We start from the raw sequence: 20,690 nt of genomic DNA on the forward strand, positions 1-20,690 counted from the left end.
CCTTCCTCCACCTCAATAAAACCAAACCGGTCTGACACTGACACACCACACCTAACCTTTGACCTTGTCTTGTGCCCCTAGCTTCGATTTTCTCTGTCGTCTGATTTGCCAATAGCCGCAGTGGGTCTCTAACAAGAATTTATGGTGTTTCATTGTAATTGAGTTAAGAGCACAACCTCATCTCCTATACTTTCAATGATTCCAATCAAACACTACATCACTGTGTGTAAAAGTGAAATAAGCACATGGCGGTGCACGCGGGTTAGATTTGAACATGGTAAAATGGGGGGACAACTGATGTCCGTTCACTTGGCAGGGATCTATCCCACTTGACCAAAAACTGCATCAAACAAAGAAGTAACCAAAGCCATCAAATCCACACTGATGCATTTCAGCTAACATATATAGAATGAATTATTTTCTTACCTGCCAGCCTTGAGTGGGGTCTTTGAGAGAGGGCGTTTGCTCGCCGAGGTACGGTCCAAAGCGTTCGCCGATATAAAGGCTCCTGCGACTCCAGATGCCCACAGCACCATTTCCAACAGCTGACTGTTGCAATTCAAAGTCCAGCGGAATGGTCAGGTTGTCTTGGCTTAAAAATGTGTTTGGTTGTTGTTGGTGGTGATGGAGGGACGCAGGTCTATGAGGTGACACTTCATCTTCAGACAGCGACGGGGACGTTGGATCCTCTGCTGGGCCTGAGGACTGTGCAGGATCTCCATCTGAGCCACAAGTATCTTCTAAGATGTCAACAGGATGGCAAGCATACTTGTCATCTTCATCATCTGCTCAAGTGAAACACAAAAATAATTGCTTTGAGGATAGTGAGCAGTCAAAGATGAAAATTTATGCAATACAACAAAGTTTCACATTAAAGCAGGAGATCAGACATTGAAACAAAGCTGTTGTATTGTTTTTTAATTTAAAGTGGGTTTATTTCCAATGTCTGTTTGTTCTTTGGGTTTTTCTAATTCACCTTGCTGCATCACTGTGTATATGTTTCAAAGATAAAACAAAGACTTTTTTAAAATATATATAAAATATTGCTGTGAAATGTGTATGTTTGCAATTTTTAAAAAAATAGTACGCATGGAATGCGAGAAACAGGATCAAGTGTTTATGGCATTGAGATGGGGGTGATACCAGGGCGAGAGAGCAGAAGTTACATGGCATTGTACTGCTCTGACTGTTTTATATTTCCTTTTCCTGAACTTGAGCTCTGTCATACAGTGAAAACAGAAGGAAGCGTGCAGGGGTTAATTGTGAATATAGTGAAACAGGACGTAGACAATGACCTCTGAACTCACACGGGGCTTCTCCAGTATGGTGGTATTCATAATAGAGCGATGAAAAATATGTTTTTCTGTCTCAATAATATACAGAGAAAATTAAAAATTCACAAAAAACTCAGGGAGAAGAAATAATATGAATCATTGCTTGGATAATTCGGCCTAGTCGCCTCATACATATGTTGACTGGTAACTTGTTGCCAGCCAGAGTTCGCCCAGGTTGTTTAGTTTACAAATTTGGCGACGGACATATCTGTTGTGGATTATCTCTGAATTTTTGTGTGGCTGGGGTCTGGTTTTGAAATTCTGCCACGCCTAATTTGTCCAGGCACACCTTTCTGGAAATCGCTTTGTTCCCTCAAAGGCAATCTTGCCGGAATCAGAAAAACACACTGCCTAATTTTACAAACGTATGGTATAATATTGTCTTATTAAATAAATTGATTGGGTTCTATGAAGTCATATTCAATTATTGACATCTTAAAAACCTATATTTTGTCAATTTCACTTCACAGCACAACTGTCAAACATAGAATTGGATATCCAGTTTAATTTGAAGTTTCAGGGAAGAAATGATAAAGAAATAGCCGAATATAAAGTGACCAGCTTAGAGATTTGATGATTTCTAATGAACAAGGTAGTGGAAGAAGGAGACACTGGAATACGGAAATGATCCACAGGAAGCTGTCACTCCCTGGCGTGCATCTGTGGTGAGCTGTGCCTAACGTGAGTTGACAAGCTGCAGAGTGAAGGGGCTCCGCTAATGAGGCTCAGCAACCCATCTCTGGGCTCAGGAACATTCCAGAATGACTGCTGATGTGACACCGCCTCACTGTGCGGTAAGCCATAGAACCTTTAATCCGCACACAGATACAAATGCATTTACTTGTTCAGCGAGCATGAAGCAACTGTTCTTCTGAATGACTGCAAAGATCACTGTGATCCGCCACAAGTGATTTTGACTTGCAAAAGCCCAACTGGATACCTGAACAAAATCTCTCACTATGTTTAGGCAATGGTTAAGTGAAGCAAGACTAAAGTATCTGTGAAACTATCAACACATTTTATGTGGGCTAAGCTTGTTTGAAAAAGAAAGACCGGTGAAGATTGTTCTCCAGTCTGAAACCCGACGGACCTCGAGAAGTCAGCCTAATGATTTTCAACGCACTGTGTGTAACAAGGTTATGGTCCTGGATGTGAAGCTTACCATATGGTAGAGGGACAAGAGCTTTTATAGGTAACTGTATCCCCCCATTGCTGTTCCTCCCTTGACATTTCCCCCTCCAATCGTAGGCTCCAAATTGAGATTTGATTTAGACCAGAAATTTCCTTGGTTCGCTGGACTCGACAAGAACGTTTGACTCATAAACATCTTTGTGTATGCGAGGTAAACATTAGCTGCAGGCAAATACTTGAGGGTTTTGAAAGTTGGGGGTTCATGTGATTGATTAGGCAAAGAGCTTAGTAAATTCTAGCGTAGATGAGCACATTTGTATGTGTGTGTGTGTCTTGTTCTCAGTTTTATGAATGCAAGATGACATTGTTTATCAAAATTGAAATTTTAAACACACTGAAAAGCATGGTGTGTTTAATTTACTCTTATGTATACATCTACTTGGTACCATACTAGTAGACTATACATCTACCTAAAAATATATCTGGATCCAGATGTATTTAAGATTGGATAATAAACAAAAAAAAATAAATAAATGATTTCTCTTTCTTCTGACACTAAAAAAAATTATAGGAGCACCTGCTAGTACTTCAATATATGCCCTATAAAGGATTAAAAATTAACCACATTTGTATAATATCTTTTATCTAATACAGTCAAATATTTGCATTTGATGTCAAATCCCTACATTTTTATTAACAAGTAAAACGGTTATTTGGAGCCCTGCTATCTGCATGTGCGCAATGATTTTCACCTCTGCCACAAGGTGTTGGGCACACTCATAGATCACACGATTACCCCGAGCCACGAGCAGGGCCGCCATCATCAGGGAGTGAATTAAATATGATAGAAAGAGCTATTAATCACTCTGACAAAGCCCCTAATGGAGGTGTGACCCAGCCACCGCCGACGGGACGCACCCACGGGACAAATGGATACATATGTTTACAGAGCGAAATAACCTACCTGTGGACATGGGCCTTCAGGACTGTCCTTTTTGAATTTCCTTTCTCTCATACATAGCCACTTAAGGTGCTATCATTTATGGATTTTTTTAATAGTGCATTATTTTTTTATTATTTCACAGTATGCCTGTATACACTAACACAATGTATTTTTTTTTTTTAAATAATATTTTCATCCACATTTAGTAAGGAGCTAATTCCCATCTGACATCAACGTAAGCAGGCCCAACTATTGACTGATGAGGTCTAAGATCTCGAAATATGGACGTGAACTCCTTGACCTATATGAGGATGGACCTTCATGTTCATTTGTAGATGTCATTTGTTACCTGTGAGTACAAATAACTAGCAGAACATAATCACACATTTTTCCCTCCATTAGTCAGGATCACAATTTTGAACCTGCTCTCTTCATCATTTCCTTGACTTTATCTCTATGCTTGGAAAAACATCCAATGTGCTACAGTTTGTTTTTGAATCTGTCCCTATCAAATAAACAACTCAAAAAGAAAATTCAAAATATTATCCGTTAAATGTGCGGTTATGAAAAATACGGACACCCTCAGGAAAAGGCTACACCGCTCAGAAAAATAACTCGCTGTGTCCAAATCCAAAACAACATAAAAACAATTCCAACGAGGCTCTATCAGAAAGGAGCTGCTGTTCATTTACGAAACGCTGTTAATTACAGTGGATCATTTTGTGCCTCCATTCCCTCAGCAGGGTGGAGGGGAGAATGTTTTGAGCCCGCTTGCCCTCGGGAGAGGCAATAAGCTTCCTAATTAACACTCTCTTTGTGCTTAATGGGGGCCGTGTTGGACAGTCTTTAGGTTTGCAGGTCCATCGGGGTGACTCGGAGGAAATCACATGACCAGATTGAAGGGAGCAGTCATTACTTTGATACGCATTTGCTCCATGCATTTATTTGCAAATGATCTATTTTTGATATTTTATGATCATATATTTTATGATTTTTTTATTTCATATTATTACTTATAATAAAAAAGATGAAATTTGATCATGTTTCTTAAAAACAAAGAAACAGTGTAAGCACCTTCTCAAAAGCCAACATTTTGAAAAACACACACGAACACACACACCAGAATAACATCTCACAGTCTTAATTGATGAACATAGTCTGTTTGTTTTTTCAGCCTGGAATGAGTCAAGTACTACTCCAAATGGAAAACACTTCATTAAGGGCCCAGTAACCAATTAACGTCTCACAACAAACCGAAACTCAGAGCGGGTCCCTCTGTGCACACATTGACACCTAATTAATTAGCATTAGTTGTGATTAATAATGAGGGTCCTTTAATAGTAAATCTGCAGCTCCGATGGCAAGCTGACACAACAAAGGCGCCTGTGTCCACGTTGGGATTTATCTGGGGAGCTGTTGGGGGGGGGATTTTAACATGTTCCTCACCGGCCTGACAAATGGCCAATTAATTATCTAATGTCTGACAACAGTCACTTGATAAAGACGTATGTTTGGACAAGCGGCGGAGGAGAAGATGCATCGGAAGAGAGAGAGAGGGACAAAATGTGTGTTTGCGCTTAAGAATGATGTGAATTTAATTTCAGTACTACAGAGTGACTAAGCCGCTGACATAATCAATATGAAAGAGTAACAAAATGCATTAATTTTTAATGGGATGCAAACAAATGGGATGTTGATAAAAACGGAGATGGAAATGCAAAACACGGTTTGCGCCCTTTAGCCACAATCGATAGCCGCAACGTAAAGACAAGAAGCCATGGATGGAATCTCCATCTCTGTCTTAGTTCTTCATTTACTTCCTTCAAGGGTTTGAGGTGTTTAAACAAATGATTATTTTTCTACATTAATCGTATGGATGATATTAATTCAATGAACACATATGTTATTTTTTCTTAGTTTTAGTTTCTAATGTGGTCACCTCTGTGTGTGATCCTTCATTTATAAAACAAAAGACACCTGCAGTAGGCCTAAAGTTCTCTCCAGAAAAAGAAACATCACAAATAAAAAGGAGAGTTTGTTCTTTCACGACTTTGCTCCATCATACTGTTATTTTACAAATACAGAACAGCATTGATCTCTTTTTTTTTCCTCCCCCTTGCTTGACTCCCACCCTTTATCACTTCCATGCCATGGCCGGGTGCCATGAAGCCCTAATATAATTATGGCTCACAGTTGTGCACATTTGAGAAATTGATTCCTTCGATGAAATGTGAGTGAGGCAGGTCCAGGCAGAGTAGGAAGGGACATATATTCAGAGTGGTTACTGACAGCCCCCCCTTTAGCCCTTCGGAAGGCCCCCCTGGGTACCAAACCACCAGCCTCAGCCCTCCCCGGCCGGGCCCAGTCGTTAAAAGAAATGATAGCATATGTGCTTTGTTTACCTTTGATGCCTTCATAATACATTACACAATTAGACTGATTTGACAATTTCCATTATACCTGATCAAATATTTATGTAGGCCTGAGGATGAGAGATCTTATCAAAAGGGAGGGGGCGGCTCTCTGTTACAGATGGCAAGGCTGTTCTGCAGGTCGGCACAAGCTGGTATAAATGTCTGCTAATGTAAAATTGAACTTAACTTTAACTACAATGTATGCCAAGGGGCATCCTGCAAATGTTTGTCATGTTCACCCTTGAAATGTTGAAAGCAATTGACTTCCAGTATGGTCAATCCAAATGAATGACATTGAATATATGAGGAACTAACTCTATCAGGAGTGATTCATATTGAGATTGAATTACTGTTACAAACGCAAATAAATTGTGACTCTCTCGGGTATGCCAGCGGCTATTTGTGAATGATGCAACCGAGCTGTTTACATTTGGGCCTTTGACATGGACAACGGAAGCAGATCATATTATTTACTATAAGTGCACAAGTGTTGTTGTCCTCACATTGATCGCTAAAGTAGGCATTCAGAAAAGGAAATTATAACCTTGGCAGTGTGCCCTTCAGAACTTTTTTTTCCATATTTGATTTTGACTCAGTGGAAATCTGCAAAGGCGAATAAAAAACATGTTGCATAAAATCACTTGATTTTTACTACCATCAGAAATCATGTCATTCCAGAATTTTATTTTCAAGAAAAACAAATAGCGATTGTAAATATTCAGCCTTTTTTCCCTTCTCTTATTCTTCTTATTTGTCCAGAATGCCCACATCCTTCTCACCTGTCTCCCTCTGTCCCCACGCACCCTTCCACAAAGCTTTTTCCGTATGCAGCCACTCCACATCCATCACAACCCAGAAATTTAAGGAGCCAAATTGGCCTCATCTGTCTCAATGTTGGATGCAGATGGAGTTTCTTCTGCTAAGGGAGGTGCAGTTAGTCACCCCGCCTGGCCCTACCCTAACAATCTACTCCTTTAACATCAAGCCAGACCGCTCTGCAATAGAGCCACGTCACGGGCTGGGCCGCTTAGATGAAGAGGGCAGAGTGGGTGAAGTGACCACTTCACTGACCACCCACGCCTTGCCTCACTCTTAAAATCCCATCTTTTGTTTGGATTTTATTTTCCATTTAACCTCCACCTCATTTTTCTACTTTCCACTGGTTCTTATTCATTCGTCTCACAAGCGCGGCACACCTCCAAACACACGAGTAGCCGTGGCGGCGGCGGCGATGCAGCCCGCGGTGTGGTTGCAGGCAGGCTGGCCAGAGCGTGCTCGTTAATAAAGGCCTAAATGAGGCGGCATGCATAAAACATGAAGCCCTGCGTGCTGCCGTAATGAACTGCTGCTCCATAATTGCATCTCAAAGCTGTAAAATGAAGACAAAATATTTGAAGAGGGGTTCTGTCACCTCTCTGCAGAAGCAACACTAATCACACGGGGCCCTCGGGGTCCACCCCTGACAGAGAGCAGGGGCTAATGCCCAGGGCGGGCAACACTGGCAACACCCCCCCAACTAATGGGACATAATTGAATAATTGCTGATTACAAAATAAGGGGAGGGGTAGTAATAACATAACTGAGTGTAATCTCAAATGATACCATTGGGAAATCAAACCATTAGAAGAAATATGAAAGAATACTAAAATATGTCCTGATTAAAAAATAATTACATCAATTCATGGTGAAATTCTTTGCCTGTAAATGGAAATTGTACCCAATGGTGCCACAGTTAAAACAAAAAATCCTTGTGTACCATATTGCGGAAAAAGGCTTGCAATTGAAGTTTTGATGTCATGGCAAATGGTTTAAAGATTAAAAAAAAAAATGAAAAGAGTATGGAAACACGCAAACATAAAACGCCCACACAAACGCATACAGTGACGGGCCCGGAGACAGGCAGGCTTCCCGATGAGGGATTGGAGTCCCACCCAAGGGTGTCACCCAGACAGTTAGAGAGTCTCTGTAGTGACAGGGTGGCTGCTGAGACATAATGAAGGTGCTGTGGCTGTCACGGGAGGTCAGTGCTGATCACACTGCCCAGCAGCGGGGGGTTAAGGACACATGTAATGAATCCCACCAATGACAAATGGCCTTAAAGTCCAAACTGAGGCATCTGACAAACTCAGACTCATCACTTCAACGCACACACATAGACGAACACACGGAAAGCTATACTTAAAAACAACGGAGCCATTTTGTTACCAAATATGGCCGTATTTATTGTGTTCATTGAGCGTTATTTTGCATTATTTTAGCCAATTTCATCCAAATTAGCTTTCCTCCTTAAGATAAAAATAAATGTGTACAGATGATCTGGTAAATGAGAAAAATATATGTTTGTTTTGTATGTATTTTGTTGTTACACAATATTATGTTGCACTCCACCTTTGGTTGGGAACTATAAGGGATGGATTATTTTAGATTATACAATGAAGGACGGAAAAGACGATGGGCCTATTTCTGAGTGCAATGGAAGGCCAGCAGTTAGCATTGGCAGTATTGCTCAACATGAGCAATAAACCAAAAGTAACCACAAACCTCCAACTTTGCATCATGAAGTTTGAGTTGAAGCAGACATAGATGAAATGTGTGATACAGATTCAACACAGCAGGTCTGATGTTCTGTTTTGAAAAAAGAAAAAAAGTTTAATTCAATTAAAAATGAGATCTGCGTATGCTGAGGATAAACGGGCTATTTTTAGCGCCACAAGCTGACCGCTGAGTACCAACCTGACATCATTGATTTAACATTTGTGGATGTGAATAGACTTTGTCCGAGAGTTACTTTTCCACTCCCGGGGTCTGCTTGCTTCTTGTCTAAGGTGACTGCTGCATCAGACCAATTCCACTTTAACTTTATTACAGAACTTGTTACATACAATAACGTCCAAAGCGGCAGATACTTTCCAAACCACAGGGCAACATGTGGACCTGAGCAACTGTCTCGCAAAGCAGGATGTAATAGTTTAATGATTTTTGAAGGTTAACATTCGTAGCCAGAGAGCAACGCAACCACCCCACAGCACTGAAGCTGTTTATGTTATTTATTATGAAAGTTAATTTCCTTCTATTTAGGAGTTGGATCAACCAAACAGTATTTTAGTGTACTTTCTGTTTATTGTGGAAGAAAAAGCATGTTCTGTTTTTAAGTAAACGCTTCAGCTGGAGAGTGAAAGGCTGGTCAGAGTGTGTGTTAGTGTGTGTGAGTGAGCTAAATTGAGAGTGACAGCTGCCAAATGGCAGTGAGATTGGGGCAGGGATGCAAAAGGACAATGATGGAAGAAGAGGAACATGACAGTAACAGCGAGTCGGATTAGATGGAGAGCACATGTGAGATCTGAAGCCCCTGAAAATCTTGGAGTGAGAGTTCTGTGTTTCAGGAAGAAGAAAAAAGGAATCTAAATCTATTTTTTCCCTTTTCCAATGTGAATAATGTATTGTCGGAGGATTCTATATTATTTCTTGTTCTCTGATTGACATGTTGTCCAAGTATAAAAAACGATCCCTGTTTTTTTAACTACTTTTTTTACTAACTGACTTTACTACTAAGGTCTGCCTATTTTGTGTTAATTTTAGCAAAAGCTGCCACGCAAGACTTGACAAATGTTTTCAAAGATGTCATTTCAATTAGTATCTACGTACATCCCGTTATTTTTTTATTGCTTTTATTTTATTAAATCAAATTTTATTAAATCAAATCAATTTATTTTTGTTTCTTTGATATGTTAACTCGACAATGTTGTCCTGTCTTATTCATAGCTATTTTATTTCTTAGGGTTTTTTTTTTCTTCAAAGCTTAACAAAAAACTTGCGACTTTCTTTCTGAAGCATTTACTGCGTATTAAAGCACATAATTAGATCACCCTAAAATACTTCTGAGCCATTTGAAACATTGACTATCCATCAGTAAAATACAAGGAACAATAGACCAAACCCCCGCTGACATTAAAGCAAGTCAGGCAATTAATAATTGCCATTTTGCACTCATGCTAGCAAAAAAAAATAATCAATGGAGCTCCTCTTTTCCCACATATTGATGAACTGTGTTGAGTAAAAGAAACTTACAACTTTTAAAGCAACTGCCATGTACTTAGATGCAAATCAATTGTAATTAAAACTGAACAAGTGTTCCGCTTTATTCACTCAAAGGCTGCACTGCTCATTAAATCCATTTTCATCAGTTATCAGTTAAAGGATTTAAACGAAGTCCACGGCTTCTGCCTCCTTTGGGATAGCGCTCAATGCCTCTAGACTTGCGTGATAAATTCGCTCCCGTTTGCTTGGCGATCAAAAGCCATCCAAATGAAGTATCAAACAATTAGCTGTTTTGTGTCATTTCCCAAAACAAACTGTATTAGACGCACTTAATTAAACTTTCATATTCAAACGCACTAATCAGTTTGCAGCAGAGCGGATGCTTGTTTTTTTTTCCCCCTTACATGAAACACTCAAACTAGCCAGGTCAGTCCATCGCCTGCTCATTAACATGAAGGTGTCATTTGCATTTGCTGATGGAGTGCTGCACTTTTTCATATCCCTCGTTCTGCTCTTACATCAATCATCGGCTACAATTAACCCTCCGAATCTGCCACTAAACAAATACAACAAGAGTTCACTCATTTGGAGATCAGAGCACCACTTGTCCATTATATAATTGAAATGAAGGTGGAGTGTTACACTTCTAAACAACTCTATAATTACCGGCTGTTAATTGCACACTTGTGGTGTCTCACTTTTAATTAAAAAGAGAGGCTCGTTGTTGGATGATAAGCAACGGTGGAGAGGGAATGGTTTAATCAACAAAGCCAGAGGAATTTGTTTCTGCAGGACCAGAGGAAGACTGGATAAATCTTCAAATAACCCAGGGAGATTAAAACGTGTCCATTAGGACCAGTCAGGTTTTATTTAGGCCGGACGGAGCGAGGTGCATTTGAAGTCGTCCCGCCGCAGAGTCCTCGGCGAAGCGCGGCTGGGGGTGTGCGACTAATCAGCCCGCTGTTAGCCCTGAGCGCTCAAGTGGAGGAATTGGACTCTGCTGGGGGTGAAGAAAGGAGGGGAACCAGGGAAGGACAAAGTGTGTGAAGTTGAAACATCATTTTCTTCCTTTTTCCCCTTTCTGCGTCAAGTGATGATGAGCAAATTTGATACATTGTAGCTGCATTTCTGTTATATTGTAGGAAACAAAACGAGAGGCAGGGTGATTAGCTGAGTCATCGATAAAATAAGCAATAGTTAATTTAATTTATTGGAAGGGAATCAGAACAGGAAGCCAGACAGGTTCACCAGGCAGTGAAAATGGAACAACTCTTAAGAAGAGGGAAAACCAAGTCCCGAATTATGTGCCAATAAGGGGAAGGGCATAGTATGGGTTTGGGAAAACAAAAAAAACAACAACAAAAAATCAACACAAAAAGACTTGATCTACTTTGCTGTGATGATTACATCACTGTGATGGGGAAAGTAACTTTGAATTTTCAGTTCCTAAAAGTGTAATGGCAAAGAGTCCTGATAATCTTATCTGTACAATATATTTCAAGAGTCAGTGAACTCTTAATAAACAGTCAAATTTAAGTATGTGGGGGGGGGGGGGGGGGGTCCTTCTGTATTTTGGTAGTCTAGCCACATCTCAATAACTCAAACAGTGTTTATATGAAAGAGACATTTACCTTGGTCAGCAAGTCAATGTTGTCATGTCTCAGGGTACCATACAGTACTTGACTACCAGGGTGTGATAACCTCATCCACCCTCTCTTTGACCCCTCCGCTCCCTTGCTGATAAAACTGTCTGCCAGGAAGTGTCCTTCGCAATGCTTCCTCCCTCCTATGCTCAATCAACACCTGTCACCACGGCGATCTGATACCGACAGCCTAACGCTCCTTCATGCATCTCGGACACATTTTCAAAACAGCTTCGTTGGGTGTGTAAAATGTAGATCCAGCAAGTAATAACAAAATCGCCAGGGGCTTCCCAGACCCCCCGTGCGTGGCGACTCTCTTAGATAAAGCGCTCTGGGTTTATCTAAGGAAACAGTCGCTGGGGCAAGGATGGACTGGCCTCACTGACAGATTAGTCCAGCCCAGGCCCACTTCCTGCCTGCTGAGGACACTAATTAGAAGGCCCAACTGACACCACAATAAGAGCTGACAGTTGAATGCACTTAAAAAAAAGCTTCACACAATCCACGGCTGGATTCGTACTGTTGCCATGCCAAGCCATAAATTTCATCACATTAGCCAGCGCTTATCTGATGTGACAAAGTTAACCTGGATGTTATTTAGGCACAAAAGTACAAGGGCAGTTCTGAGAAAACTGTGAGGCTGCTGATTTATCAGCGGGGCTAAGTGTTTTATTTGAAATTTTTATCACCTCCAAACCTACTTCTCTCAATCTTGCTCCCTCCCCCCCCTTCCATGCACTGACAAAAGTCATTGTTAACATTTTCCCAATGTTAAAGACATCCTGTTTACAAACGGGTTGGACAGTTTCTCTCAGGTCATGGTCACTCACTATGTGAACGACTGTCTGACCCCTACCCACACTTAGATGCAAATAACCTCTGGCCACAAAAAACATTTAACATAACCAAATGATAAAATAGACAGATGTGGAACACAGGTTCTAGGTCACTTCTCCTTCAACAAAATATTATAGGACATGAATATATATATATATATATATATATATATATATATATATATATATATATATATATATATATATATATATATATATATATATATATATATATATATATATATATATAGACAGATACTGTAGATATTATTTTTATATATATTTTATAAATATATATATATATTTTTTAAATATTTTTTATTTAAACTTTTATTCCAGAAGTGAATTTTGATTATTTGAGTCAGAAAGCCATAGGAGAGGAAAAAAGACCGTGTGTGACCCGAGTACGCTTACGTAACATGACTACTTTGTGGTTGCGGCACCTCAGTGGAGAGAGCAAAGAGGGCCTTTTCTGGGGTTGCCAGCGGGCAGAGCATCATCAATGTGGCTGTCAGATCCCGGGACATCCCGGAGGAGGAGAGCAAGAGGCAGGCCCAACCAACCTTTCCCATCCATCATCATGACACCACGAGCTGCAGTCATGGGAAACAACACAACCGACTGGTCGCTCGCTCACTACCGCAACTGGGAGGGGATGGGGAGGCGGCTTCGCCATTGCTTAAAAACACATTTTCTTCTTTATAACTAGTTATGCAGCTTGAAATGAAGGATCCTGTGTGTTGCCCTGATGTTGGTGGACCAACTCAGAGTGGAAATATTTGGGTAAAGATAATTTGCTCTTATAGAGGAAAGGGTGAAAGGGTTAAACAATTTTTTGAGGCTCCAAAACAGCAACTTTTTAATCATAAAATCTTTAACAGTACTTAGTTAAATACCTGTTTTACAAGTCTGCAGCCAACATTCAAGTTATTGCAGTTAGCAAATGATTGTGTAAAAGTAATCAATCAAAGACCAATACAAAAAAACAAAATTGTCTATTCACAATGTTGCGCTTGGATTCCGAGAGTGATTTAGTTTTGAAACAATAAGACACTGATAGTTCATGCAAAATAAATGACATTTTAATGAACCGTTTAACATTATGTCATGTCAGAAATTTGCAGCATCAGCATATTAACGGCTGTTGGGCTGGAGCTGGAGGCCCCTACGTCTCGCCGTCTGGAGGAGATATGACGAGAGGGGCTGCTCCCTATTGGGGCGCAGCAGGGGCCTGGACTGCCTGCTGACATGCCTGCTTTAATTCTTACTATTAAATCACTGGCACTTTAACACGAGATACTATCTGCCCGGCAAACTTTTAACAGTCACGAGTGTGAAATGTAAGACCTTGCACCTTCCTAACACAAATATTCACTCTGCTTCGTGACTTATGCAGACCACACATGCTCACATTCGTGTTGCACACACACACAGACACACACCAAATGGCCATATAATGTCACAGAATGGACAAAGGTAATCAACTTTCACCAAATAGTCATAAAGCACACTGAACCACAAAATGTTTACTTTAGGAAGTGGCTCAAAGTCAATTAAAACGCCCTAAAGACATATCCGACTTGTGTTTGCGTCTGACACGAGGGAAAATACTACCCCAAATATCTCACTATTTCAGTCCTGTGAAGACTGACTATTTTCTTTAAATATTTACATGTCCTCTATTTTGATTCAGCAGAGAGTCTTCCACACATAGACACAATGCAGGGTGCTGATATGTCTCGTTGTGAGTGGTGAGCAGAGACAGGAGCTCCATGTCTGTTCAGTGTGTTTTAAGAGTGTTTAAATGAGTGAAAAGTCAGTTATAGCTTCCAGATGGGTGCTAGTTTGATCCGGATCATTTTGGCAGGCCAGGACTTTGATGTGCTGCTGCCTATTACTGACATTACAGAGAGACGCGGCGGATATTTCTCCCTAATCGCTTCCAACTCCTCCACAACGGCACGATTTCAAGATGGCCACATCAGGATTAGGAATGAGAGACTTGGTGAACATTTGCAATTCTGGGTAAACTATGACCTCTCAGGTCAGATACAATCTGCCGAAAGATGCATGTTGTAGATTTTGAAAAAATACATTTCACATTAACAATGGGATAAACATTTTTTTCATACAGGTGTAAAAATGATTTTTATAAATGTGAGTAAAAAAAAAAATTACAATAGTATTTTTAATGCATATTTGACTTACATGTCATGATCTCTGGTTTTGATTCAGCCTTTGGTTTGTTTTTCCTTTTGTCATGTTTTCCTGGTGTTCTTTGTATGTCTTGGTAGATGATTGTTCTTCCTACCTGTGCTCCTTATCTCCGCCCACTCAGCTTCTGCAGTCACCTGATTCTTGTCCAGGTGTTCCAGGTTGTCATGTCAGTTAGTTTGTATTTAGTTCTCTCCTTTCTTTGCAGTCATTGTCATCTGCGCTATGTGCTTTGTTTTTGTATGCTCCCCAAGTCATGTCCAAGTTTGAGTTATTAGTGGTTTTTGTTACTTTAGTATGAGTTTTTGATCTTCTGTTTTTTTTTCATCTTTCCTTGTTTGCTTTTTTCCCCCCTTTAATTTAAATGAAATATTTCTTGACTGAACCACAGCTCTGCATCCTTGCTTTCCTGCATTTGTCAAAGTCAAAGTCAAAGTCTGCTTTATTGTCAATTTCTTCACATGCCAAGACACACAAAGAAATCGAAATTACGTTCCCACTATCCCACGGTGACAAGACATAGTACACAACATACATACAAGTAAACAACACAAAAAAATAAATATTGTGTCCGCCATTCCCCATTTTGTGACAACATACAAGCATGCAGCATCTTTAAGTTAAAATAGTAAAAAAAAACCTGTGCTATTGAATTCATCACTCAAATTATGAAAGGTGTAACTAAATTCCATCCTTACTCCACCAAAAAAGTTAAAAGAGTGGTCAAAAAAGACAAGTATTATAGCTTTAATCAACTCACATTTTCCCGTAAAACTTCTGGAAGTCATATCTGAAAGACCACAGTCGAAGAAGACCTTAAAGTAGACGGAGTACCTCTCTTCTCCCTGCTAATCACTATTCTTTAAGACCATTCCTCTCAACCCCTCAGCATCTCCTCCTCATCTCCTTATTTTGTGGAACTCGAGAGAAGGATGAAAAGTGGAGGAGTGAATCAGTCCCAAGTTTCCCCTCTTTATCTCCCAAAGGGAAGGGGGATGCTTTGGAATGGTTTGGAATCTGCTGTTTTTGTCTCTCTCCGGGCCAGTCCTCTTGGTCCGGCACAGAGTGGTATTCAGAGCAAAATCTGGAGGGCCCTTCACTTGACAATGGCGCAACCCTGGGACAAAGTGATCCTTGAGGGGGCATCTGTGGAGAGGTGCAGGTGTCCGGGGTGAAGAAGTGTCTCTCAGGCCTGACCCACTTATCTCCAGAAGCTCCCTCCCATGGTTCCCCTATCTCCTCTGAAAAGCTGTAACGTTGACATAAATGACACAGAAGTCCGACTAACACTTTTTGGGCAGAGAGGCCACAACTACACATTGGCAGAGATGCAGAAAGAATTATAAAGGATCTCTGGGCCTCTCTACGTTCCTCCTCCATCTCTGTGACGGAAAAAGCAAACAGCTAAATAAACTCTGTCAAACACACTGTCCATCTCCTGACAGATAAGATGAAGAAAACGAGCCATGCTCCATAAACAAAAACATCACAAATCAGTGGTCGGGCAGCTTAACCATAAAGCCTTGCAACCATTTTTAGCATTAGTTTGACAGTGGGAGGACAGCAAAGGAGGAGGCCACCCGCTCTTTAAAATCTCATCACTGCTGTCTGTGTGCTAAGAAGCAACATCGACATGAGGGAGAGAAAGAGAAAACAACCAAGAGAGCACTAGTAAGAATCTGATTGGCCCACTTGTGCATTCTCAGAGGGTAGGTGGTTTTAGTGGAAGAAAGGCAAAGATAGAACAAATGGTTATGTTGCCACGATGGTTTCAGTTCACCCACAGTAAGATGAGAATTCCATTCCTGAATTGGTAAATTACTTTATTGCGACTTTGTTGTGCAGAGCTTGCACGTCCAATAAGGTTGATTAAAAGTTGGTGACAGTATTGAGTTTAAAATCTTAATTTTCGTGACTTGGCTTTGTGTATATTTCCTCAACAAGCGTCAGACATTTTGTTCTACATTTCTGTTTGTTTCTAAAAAGCAGAACACCTTTGGGATTGTTTGCATTGCAGCTTTTTGCAACATGAAACAACAAATCAACAACATTTCTCATGCGAATTGTTTTTTTTTTTTAAACATACCGAGTGACCGAGTTCTCAGAGCGACATTTATCTTATTTCCACAACTTATTTTGATATCTATTTCCTTTGTAAATTAGGCAAATGAAGCCCCGGGGCCTCTCGCATTGTGAAATCAGCTGGAATTGCAACATTAAAGAATGAAGGCGGGTTGCAGCCAGAGCCATCCTCCTGGATTTGGGCAAATTCAGCTGATGCAAAACAAGGAATTAATTTGAGGGGAGCGACTTGCGTGCTTGCGCTTGGCGCTCTGACAAAGATGAATGGAATCATTCCAACTGAATGGTAATTTCACTTTTTGTGACAGCGCTTTCAAGCAAAAGCGAGCAGAAGGGGGGGGATACATAAAGCATTTGCAATCCCATTGAGGACCCTTGATACCTGCCTATCAGACACCACACATTGTTTACCAATCATCTGATATTGATTGGTTTCACACTAAAGTTTGAAGACGAATTAGAGCGGGAGAAGGTTAAGTCCTAACCTTGAAAGATTTAGTGTCTATTCAAGCCTCGTGTTGGACTTTCCTCAGCTCGCTCGGAGAATAGAGAACTTTTAAATTCAATAGGGGGTGGGAGACACAAAACGTGTCACATTCACCAAGTGAAGCCACTGGAAGAAATGCAGAAGAACACCCAAAAGCATAATCTTTCTTGCCCAGTCGATAGAAATGGTAATTGCATGCGTGGGATAATACTTTGAAGCCAAGGCCTTGGTCGGTCAGACCGCGCCTATTTAGGTTAAAAAAGGGCCAACAAAACAGGTCCTTCTTAATGCTTTTGTTCACTTCTCCACTCTTTTAAATGTTTACTGAAAAAGAACCTTCCACTCCACTCTTATACAATTGTGACACCTATCATTCTTGGTTGCTGGACACATTGTTTGATGTGAACTACCGAGTTGAAGCAATAGTTGCCATCTTTTTCTATGGTCCCATCAAGCTGGACTAAAACTGAGATAAAGTATATTATCTGAATAACATGACACAAAGAAATGCAACCAAAGGCTTAATACAGTTTTTATTCTTCCAAAAGAACTCATCTCTGGCTTTTCCTTCTGGACTACGAGACCATCAATAACGACAGCGCGCCACGGGATACTCCAAGTCAACATTGGGATATACAAAAAAATGTTGCTACAATTTGACCTTCATATTTTGACAAAATCAAGAACATGTTGGCATTAGGGTAGGATCCCTTCATCTTGTCGGAATGTACCATCTCCCAGCACGAGCTCGGAACTGTAAATGGACCATGGAGACACCCGTCACAGCTGGGCTGCATCACTTAGCATCTCCATCACCCTCCAGCAGACAATTCGTCAGGTCGAGTCTGAGCCTCTCTGGCCCACTCAACCTCTCCACACATCACAGAATGGACCTAAGCGCACAATATGCCTGGGTCAAAGGTCATATTAAGCGACTGAAAGCTTGCACTCTGACTCTTATTAGAATCAATCAATTATCAGTGCAATAGGATACAATGACGTGAAAATTAGCAGCAAGGCCAAACAATTCTGATTTGGGATTGTACACTTAGACACCCACAAATTAATTCAAAACATTGTTGAACAGACTGGAAAAAAGTAAATGACCTTTTATCACAACTTGTAAAGAAGTATTGATGTTCTTAATGTAGTGAAATTAAAAGACTATAAATCATGCAAAGAAATCAAGCAACTGTTAGTGTAAAGAAAATTCTTTGGGAAGGATGTTCTGATTACAAATATTGCTGATGAACCAAAACCAAGTCACAAAATATTGTCACTTTCAAGATACACAAACAATGGCTTGTCTGTTCAACCATTAACACTTCCATCCTCAAAGAGAGATAGCAACTTTCAACTCTCAAGATTGCTCAATAATATGCAAAAATATAATAATCGTCACATGTCAATGTGGAATAACTTATTGAATGCAAGAAATTGTGACTTATGAGGTTTCAGCCCGACGCCAGCGATATAGAATTTTAATTGTGCTCAAACAGATATTCACTATTAAAAAATATTGAGTGCTGTATCTGTATTCATTTTCTCCAAAATGAGCGGAAAGCAGCTTGAGCGCAAAGTCAAAAACAAGGAAGTAAATCACCATGAATGAACAGGCTTTATTTTTTTTTATCTCCACGCATAAATACAAAAGTAGCTTTGCATAATCCCGCTAACTATCAAACATCAATCAAAACAACAGCTCTTGCTTCTGCACTCGGTGTCGGTAATTACATACATGTCTACAATAAGCAGCAAACGACTGTGAGGCCTCGGAGCTTTGCAAACACTCCCAGCATGGCCCGCGCTGGGCTCTCAATGAGAGCGCCACTTAAACTTTCCCCTTCTCAATCAGCGCCGCACAAAGCAAGGAGCACATCGGCGGCCCGCTGATCATGTCCCTGGATACACGCCGACTCAATGCCCCCCCAGCGCCCGTCCGACCACCCCCATCAGAATGGCACCGTGTTTCGGGCCCGTACGCAAGAGAGGAGATGAATGACAATTCCTTCGAGAAGGTCGGTTAGATGGAGCAGTTGGGCTAAAAGGGAGTTTGGTGGCTGCAGCAGCTGTCCCACTGGCCGCATCCACCCCCTTGAGACCCCCCCCCCGGTCTTGCTACCAAACTCAGCAGCAGGTTTCTCCCTACAGAGAGAGAGAGAAAAAAAACACGCTTCATTACGTCCTCTCTCCCCAGAGCAGCTAGGGGCCTTTCACTGCAGATAAGCCTCTTAGACATGAAGTAGCGCTCAGAGCAGCATTTGAGTGACAGCAGGAAGGTTTAGCCATTCAGTGGACAATGCTCACATTCTCTGGCTTTAATCTAGGAGGCGGACAATGATCTGTTTTTAAGGCCTCATCTCCTCTGCTTTTCCCACAGCCGTAAGTGACTGGCTCAAGCGGGAGGAAAAAGAGACAGTGCAAGCCCAAGGCTGGCCAGGACGGCGGCCGCTATCTCCAAAGGCCTCATGTTTCCGTGACAGTCCCGACTGTGGTGCGACAAGAGGGGGCGATGTGGGCGTAGAGTTGGCGTAAGGCGAAAAGCATCAATCACACGCAAGCGCACGCACACACATGCATGGGCAGACACAATCGCTCAGTGATGGTTGAGTGCACCCGTGTGATGGACAAGCAGGTGAGAAGCCTGCTGGTGATGTGGCTTAGTGCAGAGCTTTGTCATTCTTATCTACGCTGACCACTGACATCTATCCCTCCTCGACTATTGTGTGGCTTTCTATGATGTTTTTATACAAACGCTAAAGCACAGCCAACCGGGAGGAAAAAGTTAGACGCTGATATCTAAACAATATGATTTGTTTTGATTTGACGATAAAGTGTAGCCACTGTGAGGTTGAGGATGTTTTGTTGACATCATGATTTATATATGATTGACTGGAAAATATTTGCCTTTATTGCTGTAGGTCTGGCGGATGGATACAATTTAAATTAAGATAATTATTAATTAATATCACTGCATGTTACTCTCACATGTGCAGTGGCATCAGATTGCAGATATTTTTTTATGAATGAAAGTACGCCAAGTATATTTTCATTATCAGCCCTAACAAATTATACAAGCAGGGCCAAGTATTTCAATTTGCCAAAAGGACTGTGGATGTTTAGATTATTTTGGAATCGTTTCACACTTAAGACTGGTTTGTTTGGCTCACCATTATATAAACATCCAAACCTCAGCTACACACGCGTGTGTGTGTGCACGTGTGAACTGGAGGCCAAGTTTTGGAATTATGCTCCTTAAATGTTTTATTGACCTGTCAATCATATAAGAACAATATGATTATGTAATTTGTCACTATTAGTAGACAAGTGTTAGTAACCACAACTCTCTCTTTTGCATAAAATGTTTCCTTAATGGAAATGATACTTTATTTGAAATCTCATCTGATATCTTTGAAAAAAATAATAAAAGAGCATATCCAAAACCAGAGAAGTACAAATTTCAGGTGTAAAAATAAATGGGCAGGAATTTGAGCCTAAACGTAAGCAAAACATGGACACAACCTCCCAAAAGCACATCTAGCATGTCCTCGGCACCTCGCCCTTTCCC

At 40.8% G+C, this 20,690-nt stretch overlaps 1 protein-coding gene across 10 annotated transcripts in view; it reads right to left on the minus strand.

The window, feature by feature from the left end:
* The window catches only part of mecom (MDS1 and EVI1 complex locus), a 94,578-nt gene that overhangs the window by 61,770 nt on the left and 12,118 nt on the right, over positions 1–20,690 (minus strand). For all 10 annotated transcript variants that reach the window (XM_037267054.1, XM_037267051.1, XM_037267058.1 and 7 more), the window contains exon 2: positions 427–785. In XM_037267054.1, coding sequence (XP_037122949.1) covers positions 427–785 — 359 coding nt within the window. The remainder of the gene's footprint in view (positions 1–426; positions 786–20,690) is intronic.

The sequence above is a fragment of the Syngnathus acus genome, chromosome 13 (genome assembly GCF_901709675.1).
Source record: "Syngnathus acus chromosome 13, fSynAcu1.2, whole genome shotgun sequence".
Lineage (NCBI taxonomy): Eukaryota > Metazoa > Chordata > Actinopteri > Syngnathiformes > Syngnathidae > Syngnathus > Syngnathus acus.